The 10000-nt window shown below is 50.0% G+C and overlaps 5 protein-coding genes across 5 annotated transcripts in view; all 5 read right to left on the reverse strand.

The window, feature by feature from the left end:
• Nucleotides 1–59, reverse strand: part of LOC311130888 (histone H3.2) — a gene marked incomplete at both ends in the record, with an annotated part of 411 nt that extends 352 nt beyond the window's left edge. Inside the window, one exon of the mRNA XM_084163701.1 lies at nucleotides 1–59. This exon is cut by the window's left edge and continues 352 nt beyond it. Coding sequence (XP_084019827.1) covers nucleotides 1–59 — 59 coding nt within the window.
• A 482-nt stretch (nucleotides 60–541) lies between these two features.
• Nucleotides 542–928, reverse strand: LOC311130384 (histone H2A; the record flags this gene model as incomplete). Its single annotated transcript, XM_084163108.1, has 1 exon — nucleotides 542–928. The coding sequence occupies one exon, from the start codon at nucleotides 926–928 to the stop codon at nucleotides 542–544; it is 387 nt and encodes a 128-aa protein (XP_084019234.1).
• Nucleotides 929–1725: 797 nt separating this feature from the next.
• LOC311131487 (histone H1) lies at nucleotides 1726–2349 on the reverse strand (the record flags this gene model as incomplete). The annotated part of the gene is made up of 1 exon (XM_084164508.1): nucleotides 1726–2349. One exon carries the CDS (start codon nucleotides 2347–2349, stop codon nucleotides 1726–1728), a length of 624 nt encoding a protein of 207 aa, XP_084020634.1.
• Nucleotides 2350–4782: 2433 nt separating this feature from the next.
• LOC311130385 (histone H2B-like) lies at nucleotides 4783–5486 on the reverse strand (the record flags this gene model as incomplete). Its single annotated transcript, XM_084163109.1, has 2 exons — nucleotides 4783–5093; nucleotides 5471–5486. 2 exons carry the CDS (start codon nucleotides 5484–5486, stop codon nucleotides 4783–4785), a joined length of 327 nt encoding a protein of 108 aa, XP_084019235.1.
• Nucleotides 5487–5923: 437 nt separating this feature from the next.
• On the reverse strand, nucleotides 5924–6235 carry LOC311131217 (histone H4; the record flags this gene model as incomplete). The annotated part of the gene is made up of 1 exon (XM_084164069.1): nucleotides 5924–6235. One exon carries the CDS (start codon nucleotides 6233–6235, stop codon nucleotides 5924–5926), a length of 312 nt encoding a protein of 103 aa, XP_084020195.1.
• Nucleotides 6236–10000: the final 3765 nt, after the last annotated feature.

Raw genomic sequence — 10000 nt, forward strand, 5'->3', positions numbered from 1 at the left:
TGCTTCCTGGGGGCTTTGCCACCGGTGGATTTGCGAGCGGTTTGCTTGGTTCTGGCCATGGCGCTTCTCTGACAGTCGGGAGTATAGCCTCGAAATGCCTATGTGAAGTTTATAAAGCCGGCAGTGGCGCCTGCTGATTGGACACCATCTCCCCACCACCCCGATTGGCCCGTTGCGCAGGCCTCCTCCGTTGGCCATTGGACGGGAGGCCCGGCCTCTCCAAAATTCAAACTCCCGGTGCGCGCGCGCAATAGGACGCCGCCGGCCCTTTACGCATAATAATAGTCGCCAAAGTCAAGAGTGACATCTTTATAGGCACGTTGTAATCTAATGCTAGCCTGCTATGGCAAACGAGGCCTAGTAGGTGTTGTTGTTCATGGAAGGCCTCATGTGGGCACAGAATGTCGAAATAGTTGTGTATACACCCACTCAATGTGTAGCGGTCATAGAAAGGTACTTTGCGCTTTTGGAGAGCTAGGTGGTTGGCTCTTAAAAGAGCCTTTGGGGGTTGAGTAGTCAAGTTGAAGTCGCAGTAGCGAATTTACTTGGCTTTGACTGCCTTCTCGGTCTTCTTGGGGAGTAGCACTGCCTGGATGTTGGGCAACACACCACCCTGAGCGATGGTCACACCGCCGAGCAGTTTGTTCAGTTCCTCGTCGTTACGGACGGCCAGCTGCAGGTGACGGGGGATGATACGAGTCTTCTTGTTGTCACGGGCAGCGTTGCCGGCCAACTCCAGGATCTCAGCAGTCAGGTACTCGAGCACGGCGGCCAGGTAGACTGGTGCGCCAGCGCCCACACGCTCGGCGTAGTTGCCTTTGCGCAGTAGCCTGTGCACACGGCCCACGGGGAACTGGAGCCCGGCACGGGATGAACGGGTCTTTGCCTTCGCCCTGGCCTTGCCTCCGGTTTTGCCTCTTCCGCTCATATTGGTATCTTGAGAAAGTCACAGAAAGTCTGAATGAGCCGCTCGCCACTTCGAGAGCCGTACTTATACCTCGCCACAAGAGGCAACGATTGGCCACCGGGCCGGTGTGGCCTTATCCAATTGGAGCGAGGGACAGACAGACAGACAGCCCTAAGCCGGTTCCCACCCACAGGCAGCGAGTGAGAGGCTACTTTGTGTCCCTCCGACTTTGTTACTTTGTGTCATTTCGCGTGAGCGCCAAAATGTCCGACATGAAATCCTCACATTATTTCTCTCCAAATGGGAAACAAACAGCTGGTGAGGGTGCACTCTTGAGTTTGAAATCGAAGCCACTATAGTATTGTTATTACATGGCACTTGTAACACATCACAGCAGCCTGCCTCTGAACGGGAATAGCCCAGTGGCTCATATATAAATATGGCTGTTGAGGGTGCACTCGTGAGTTTGAATTCGAAGCCACTATAGTATTGTTATTACATGGCACTTGTAACACATCACAGCAGCCTGCCTCTGAACGGGAATAGCCCAGTGGCTCATATACAAATGGCTGGTGAGGGTGCACTCGTGAGGTCGAATTTCTAAGCCATTTTGGCCCTCTATTATATTCCTCTCCCTTCGCACACACCCAGAGTGGGACGATGTTGTGTGCGTAAAAGTAGCCTAGTGTGCGTAATTTCTTTTTCACGACAGATAGTACATGGAAATCAATGCGCTTTCTATGGAAAGAGGTGGGTGGCTCTTAAAAGAGCCTTTTGTGGTACAACATGTGTCGAGTAGAACACTGTTTGTAATAGGTTTACTTCTTCTTGGGGGCTGCCTTCTTGGCCTTGGCTGCCTTGGGCTTGGCGGCTTTGGGCTTGGCTGCCTTTGTAGCCTTCTTGGGGCTCTTGGCCGCCTTCTTGGCCGCTGCGGCGGGCTTCTTCACCTTCTTGGGGCTCTTGGCGGCCTTTTTGGGTGTAGCGGGCTTCTTGGCCTTCTTGGGGGACTTCTTTGCGGCGACGGCCTTCTTGGCTGCTACCTTCTTGGGCTTCTTCGCCGCGGCGGGCTTCTTGGCGGCCACCTTCTTTACTTTGGGAACTGCGGTTTTCTTGGCGGGCTTCTTTGCCTCGACGGCTTTCTTGTTGAGCTTGAAGGAGCCGGATGCACCGGTGCCCTTGGTCTGGACCAGGGTGCCCTTGGTGACGAGGCTCTTGACTGCGATCTTGACGCGGGAGTTGTTCTTCTCCACGTCGTAGCCGCCTGCCGCCAGCGTCTTCTTGAGCGCGGCCAGGGACACGCCGCTCCTCTCCTTGGAGGCGGTCACAGCCTTGACGATGAGTTCTCCTACGCTGGGTCCCGCTTTCTTGGGCTTGGCTGCTGCCTTCTTCTTGGGTGCCTTGGCCGGCGCTGCGGCTGCGGGTGCTGGTGCGACTTCTGCCATGTCTGTCTGTCTGTCTGTCTGTCGTTTGGTCCGGTACACACACACACACACACGGTCTGCGAGGAGTAGTTTGCTGTAGACGCTGCTCTGCGCTATTGAAGCTCCACACCGAGCAGGGGGCTGGCCTTAAACGCGACATGAGAACCATGTAGACTCAAGGCAACCAGCTCGGCTTCTCTGGGCTGGCCAAATGCTCTTTCACTTGTGTTTTCTGTTCGCCTATATCGGCCCGAAAGTCACCGACGGAGCCGTGTTTTTGGTCCAAAAGCGAACGGCCCAGCGAGCAGACTTGTCTCCGTTCAGAATAAAGTAATGTGGGCCGCGGAAGGGCCGTGCATTTTGTTGCGGCTCGCTCAAAACCTCACCGTTCGACTGTCGGGTGGAGCGGTGCGCACTGGTTTTCCTGTGCTATTTGTCTCCTAAATGGCCTAAAAGTGCATCCGATTGCGAGCAGCACTTGTTGTGTAGTGAGCCGAGATGTCTGGCAAGGGAATCAAATGGTTTGGGGTCCCCTGATGTGGTCAGGGGTGTTTTAAAGAAGCGCTCTTTTGGGGACCTTAAAACACATGCACCTGTGAGGCCTGGCTGAGACTAGTGTTGTACCTCAAGTTTCAGGTTGTATTCGTCATATGTACAGGATCCACATGGTATAAACAGTCCTACGACATGCTTACTTGCACTATGTGTGTGTGTGTGTTATTGTATTAGTACTTTTTGTGCACTGGCAGTGTGAGTGTTGTTGTTGTTGTATTTGTAGCCTACTATTTCTACACAGTGAGATTGTGTGTTGTCTTCTGGTAGGTAGGTAGGTAGGTAGGTAGGTTGGCTGTCTCTACTAATATATTGTTCACCTGCTTGACTCCGCAGCGTGACTCGCCTCGGTCTTTGTGTCTGTGGGTCTTGGTGTCTGGCTGGCGCTATGGAGGCTGGCGCCCCATGGGTCATGGCGCGTTGATATAGGCCTAGATAGAGGGAGTCTCTCTCTCTGTCTGTCTCTCTCTCTCTCTCTCCCCCCAAGTGGGACAAGGGCTGCATATGTGGTTGGACTGGGAGAAGAATCCCAGCAGGTGCATGTGGGTCAGAAGGTTGATTGCGGCCTCTTTTCTTTTCCTTGTTGTATATATGTATGGGGCGGCAGGTAGCTTAGTGGTTAAGAGTGGTTAAGAGCGTTGTGCCAGTAACCGAAAGGTGGCTGGTTCTAATCCCCGAGGCGACTAGGTGAAAAATCTGTCGATGTGCCCTTGAGCAAGGCACTTAACCCTAATTGCTCATGTAAGTCGCTCTGGATAAGAGTGTCTGCTAAATGACTAAAATGTAAATGTATAGGCTATCCCCAAGGTAGTCATTGGGATCCGCTGCTGCTCCAACGACTATCGCAAGGGCCGCCCGCTCGCTCACTGTGTTATACTGTGACTTGGCCTACAGACACATTCATATCCTCACGTGGAAGCAACTGCCTTAGCTGGTAGAGCACGGCGCTTGTAACGCCAAGGTAGTGGGTTCGATCCCCGGGACCACCCATACACAAAAATGTATGCACGCATGACTGTAAGTCGCTTTGGATAAAAGCGTCTGCTAAATGGCATATTATATTATTATATTTATCCTGTTGCCTCATGAGGGTAGTAGGAAGGAAAATACACTATGTGCCTCAAATGTACTACACTTTACATGGACATTTTGAGTCATGTAGCAGACGATCTTATCCAGAGCCACTTACAGTTAAGTGTGTGCCTACATTTTCATACTGGCCCCCCTTGGGAAACGAACCCGCAACCCTGGCGTTGCAAGCGCAGTGCTCTACCAACTGAGCTACAGGGGACTATATATGTATGATGCGACCTGGACCGGAAATGACCCGTTGGCAATAAGGGCTACGTATATATATATATATATATATATATGCCTACTCCTATTCTTCCTAGACGGGATTATTCACCCCCTTTTTATTCTTGCCATTATCGTTCTCATTCACATCATTAGGGTATAGTCCAATGATGGAGCGTCCATTCTCCCCGTCCGTGTCCTACCGATTCAGGAAGTCGACTCAAAATGACTATCCGCTCATTAAACGACAAAAGGCATTTCTTTCCATTCAAACCCAACAGACTGCTTTTTTTATTTACACCCTTTGTCAAATGGTGCCATTTTTCATTGCCTTCACCTGGAATGGAGGCCGACAAACATGGGTTACTATTCAGCGTGCAAAGACAACAAAAAAGGCGCGCTAAACCCCTACGCTGGAACGGGCGGGGGAAATGATACAATGTAGCCGTTCTCCGAGCCGGCGCGCGCCGCCCATTAAACAATGATACAATGTAACGCAGCCTACCTGCGCATTCATTCGGTGGCGATGGAAATGCTCTTTTTACTGACAGAGTGGGTGGCTCTTAAAAGAGCCTTTGGGTTAGTAGAGCAGTCCAAATGCGCTGTTTACTTGGAGCTGGTGTACTTGGTTACGGCCTTGGTGCCCTCGGACACGGCGTGTTTGGCAAGTTCACCGGGGAGTAGCAGGCGCACGGCGGTCTGGATCTCCCTAGAGGTGATGGTAGAACGCTTGTTGTAGTGGGCCAGGCGAGAGGACTCTCCGGCGATACGCTCGAAGATGTCGTTCACGAACGAGTTCATGATTCCCATGGCCTTGGAGGAGATGCCGGTGTCGGGGTGGACCTGCTTCAGGACCTTGTACACGTAGATGGCGTAACTCTCCTTCCTGGACTTTCTGCGCTTCTTGCCGCCCTTCCCTGCGGTCTTGGTGACGGCTTTCTTGGAGCCCTTCTTGGGCGCTGACTTTGCTGGCTCGGGCATGATGATGTCTCGTTGCTTCTCAGAAACGAATGAGGGGGTGAAGGGCGCTTACCCGTCTTATGAAGAGGAAGCTAATCAAAGTCGGCGGCCGTGGACACTCCCCTGCTTGCTCGTAGGCGCCCCTGCTATTTGCCCAGTGGAGCTCTAGCGCTCAAAAGAGCCTTCCGCTCAGAGGCTAGCTTCCCGAACAAAGACAATTGAGGGCGCGCGCGCGGGTCCTCACCCCCTCCCTCCTCTCTATAGCCTATGCTCTGTGACCGATGGGGAATTGTGTGTTTCAAAAGGGGGGCCTGAATAGTTGTCCGAATGGCACGATTGTTGTGCCACATAATGCTGGTGATAGAATTGCCCACGTTGGCACCGTCAGACATAGGGCTCCCATTTTGGACTGTGTGTGTGTGTGTGTGTGTGTGTGTGTGCGCGCGCGCGAACGCTGTCCCCCTCTTTTCGAGCCACATCTACCGACGGGTGGTGGTTTTATGTTGTCCAAATGCCACTATTGCTTGACCCAAAATAACAACGTCACTACACTTTGCCACTGTCAGATATAGGCCTCCCTCTGTGCGCTAAAACGGGAAGGGACATTAGAATCCGCTATTTAATACTCCCTGTCCACTCGAAGTGGCTCATACTTTCCTATCAAATAGCATACGGAAGAAAAGAAAAAAACACTATATGGAATGGGCCCTTTTGAAGCGGATGTGGGTGGCTCTTAAAAGAGCCTTTGGGTTCGAGTCGGGGTGTTGAGGTTCCGAAGAGAGTGCGTTTAACCGCCGAAACCGTACAGGGTGCGTCCCTGTCGTTTCAGAGCGTAGACCACGTCCATGGCGGTAACGGTCTTCCTCTTGGCGTGCTCGGTGTAGGTGACTGCGTCACGGATCACGTTCTCCAGGAACACCTTTAGGACACCGCGGGTCTCCTCATAGATCAGACCGGAAATACGCTTCACGCCGCCGCGGCGAGCCAGACGTCGGATAGCGGGTTTGGTGATTCCCTGGATGTTATCGCGGAGAACTTTTCGGTGACGCTTGGCGCCTCCTTTTCCAAGTCCCTTGCCGCCTTTGCCTCTTCCAGACATGGTGTGTTCGCTAGTTGAGTTCAAGTGAATGAATGACTTCAGCGCCGGTGCGTGGTGCGCTATTATCTGCGTTTGGTCGACCTGATTGAGGCCATCGGCACAGAAAGCGCGCCTCTGTGATATGTTCGGAGGCGTTGCAAAGGGGAGGGCGCTCGTTCTAGGGGACTAGGGAGGAGCGATTACAAAGGTGACGTGAAAGCAACTACCGTGCGCGGGAAACATACTCCAATACTGATATAGGCTATGTGGAACACAAGGCCAAACGGTGACAACTGGGAGATCAGCTAGTACACTGTGTCCCTGTCCTCATATTGTTGTTGTTGTTGTTGTTGTTGTTGTTGTTGTTGTTGTTGTTGTTGTTGTTGTTGTTGTTGCACCTGATTTTACTCATTGAGGACTTGCTAATTAGGTGACAGGTTGTTCAGTCAGCTGTGGCTCTCCAGGGCTACAAGAAAAATGGGTATTGTTGGGGGTAGGCTACTCTACCGCTGGAGTTGGGAAACACTGACCTAGTAGGATGAGTCTGTTTAGCTATGGAAGGACGTGTCGTATTGACTGTCATTAATAAACATCACTCTTCTTCTTTCTTCTCTAGACACCACTCGGCCTGACAGTAAGGGGGCCAAGAGGACCTGGGGTGCGGATGGGAGGGGTGGTGATCCCTCTGCAAGCTGGAGCGTTTACAAAATAGTTGTCATCATCCTTATGCCTAATGTGTGTTGCAGCCAAACAGCACACACTGTTTGTGTGACTCCCTGACATTACGCAATGATGTAAGCACATTTGGGAATGTCTTCCATATTGTTGCATAAAGACGACCGTGTGCATAAACTGTGAGACCGAGAGTGGCGTACCTTTACCCACACACACACACCCACACACACACACACACACACACACACAATGAAGGGATTGATTTCCTACGCATACAGAGGTGATAGTGATGTGCCAATATTGTATGGTACCTTTCTTAGCAAACCAATAATAAAGCTTCTTATAATGGAATTATTGTTATGATGTTGATCATTTGTATTGCCGCAGGATAGCCTCAGATGTGTCGTCAAAGAAAGGCCACAGAAAGAGGGCCCGTCTCAACTGTTCATTTCAAAAGGGACAAATTGGGGGGGTGCACTGATGCCTTAAGGGCCCAAGAGCACAGACTGCCACTTTATCATTCAGTGCAGTTGAACATCTCACATTTGACTAGCTTTCATAGGACAACTTATTGTTGCCATAATTGTCTCTTACCTGTACTTACTGGCTGCCGGCCCTCGGTGGAGTATATCGAGGAACAGAGGGTGCCTTTTAGGATAAGGACTAACAAGGTTTTGACTAGGTGGGATACAGCTACGACCGGAAGTGACTTTTCCCTAGCAGTTTAGGCTAATTAGGCTAGAGTGCAGATACTTGACATGTACAGTACAACAACAAATCACAGAGGGCCTGTTACCACACCCTATAGGCTTGAACATCATAATATCACAATATATAATAATACTCATACATAATAATCGAAAATCACCTTTGACTACAGTGACATTGGTAGTAAGTAGGCTACAGTATAATGGATAGCTACCCAACTGGGACAGAAAGTGGAAATTGAAGGGGGACACGCAGTGAGCAAAACTCCTAACGACATAAAAACACAGACACTTCAGTGGAACGCACAGGGCTAGACGGGAAGGAAGACGTGGAGAAGGACTATTGAAGAGGAGATGAAGAACACCGGAAGCATCGAGTGAAGAAATGGGCCCGGAACAGGGTTAGGCCGAGATGCACTGTTGACGCCCTATCCTTCATTTAGGACCTCAAAGAAATGAGTCAACTCCTATAGGGACTATTTTCACCGCCACCTGCTGGACCAGAGGTCATGTGGCCAACACTCTGCTTGAGATCATTAAGAGCTATAAGGAGTCCATCAACTACCTGGTCAGTCAAGTCATATAGGGGGGGATTTCATGGCCACCTGCTGGAGCAGAAGTCATGTTTGCCAACACTGGCCTTAAAATCATTAGGAGCTATAAGGAATAAATCAACTCATCATTCAAGTCATATAGGGAGGGATCTTAGCACCACCTGCTGGATCAGAAGTACCCTTCACTGTAGGCACAAGAGAGCCATCATCTCTCAACCGGTGCAATTTCCATAAGTATGTGGTAATAAAACAAACAACGACAGCTCCTCATATAGGCAGTGGTTTCAAAACTCTAAGCGCGTGTTCAAGTAGAGCACACCAAATCATACATGTACTTGTTCATCACACTGAATCAGTGTTTAATCTAGAAATACATGCCTCGCGTTGCAATACGTGTTCTTGTAAAGTCATTGCTTTCCACAATGCAATGCTCACATCACTTTCCGTGTGATATTGTTGGTCATTTGTTCAAATGTATTTGACTATGACTTCATCCGACTGCTCTGAATTCATAATAACCTCACGGTTTGGTGTTAACCTACCGATTTTCAACTGCTACTGCAGTAATTGCCTACTGCAGATTAGGAACGCTGTCATGAAAATGTATGCTTGGGAAGTGTTGCTCCTGAGTGGCGCAGTGGTCTAAGGCACTGCATCGCAGTGCTAACTGTGCCACTAGAGATCCTGGGTCGAATCCAGGCTCTGTCGCAGCCGGCCGCGACCCGGGAGACTCATGGGCGGCGCACAATTGGCCCAGCAGTCGTCCAGGGTAGGGGAGGGAATGGCCGGCAGGGATGTAGCTCAGTTGATGGCGAGCATGGCGTTTGCAATGCCAGCGTTGTGGGGTCGATTCCCACGGGGGGCCAGTATAAAAAAAAAAGTGTATTCACTAAACTGTAAGTCGCTCTGGATAAGAGCGTCTGCTAAATGACTAAAATGTAAATGTAAGTCTAAAATGAGGGTAACTCCCCTTAAGGTAAATGTCTGTGTTCTGAGTGGCAAAAAAATACTGATTTTTTCATAACATTTAGATATGTGCATACTGCCTGTCCTTAGGCAACCGCATTTAGAAGGGAAAGAAGTGGAACAAATGAATACTTTTCTTGCTCTTCAATCAAAACAAAAGCTTCACAAAGTGGTGCGTTTTGCCCCTAAATGACCCCTGAGGATTAGTGTGTTCTCATTTGTCAGTAATTGACCCTGACATACTCCCTTTAAATGGTACTATTTTAGGCAAACGTATACTGTAATGTACTACTATTATGATGATGACTATTATAATGTCACTTCACGGTAAGTAGAGCGAAATGCTGATATTGACAAGGTCAGAGATGTAAGGTATGTCACAAATGCATCCCCTATACCGTAAACGTGAATCCAAAAGGAAGTTGCTGGGGTCTATTGGATGGAGGGGTGTACTCAACTGTGCCTCAGAGAGAGGCACAGTTGAGTACTCACTCTCTCTCTCTCTCTCTCTTTCACTCTCTCTCTCTCTCTCTCTCACTCTCTCTCTCTCACTCACTCACTCACTCAGTCTCTCAGTCTCAGTCACTCACACTCTCTCTCTCTCATTCACTCACTCACTCACTCACTCACTCTCTCAGTCTCTCTCTCACTCACTCACTAACTCACTCACTCTCTCTCTCTCTCTCTCTCTCTCTCTCTCACTCACTCTCTCACTCACTCTCTCAGTCTCTCTCTCACTCACTCTCTCACTCTCTCTCAGTCTCTCTCTCACTCACTCACTCACTCTCTCAGTCTCTCAGTCTCTCTCTCTCTCTCTCTCTCTCAGTCTCTCTCTCACTCACTCACTCACTCTCTCAGTCTCTCAGTCTCTCTCTCTCACTCAC

Source organism: Coregonus lavaretus (assembly GCF_964263955.1).
Source record: "Coregonus lavaretus genome assembly, chromosome: 6".
NCBI classification, from domain to species: Eukaryota; Metazoa; Chordata; class Actinopteri; order Salmoniformes; family Salmonidae; genus Coregonus; species Coregonus lavaretus.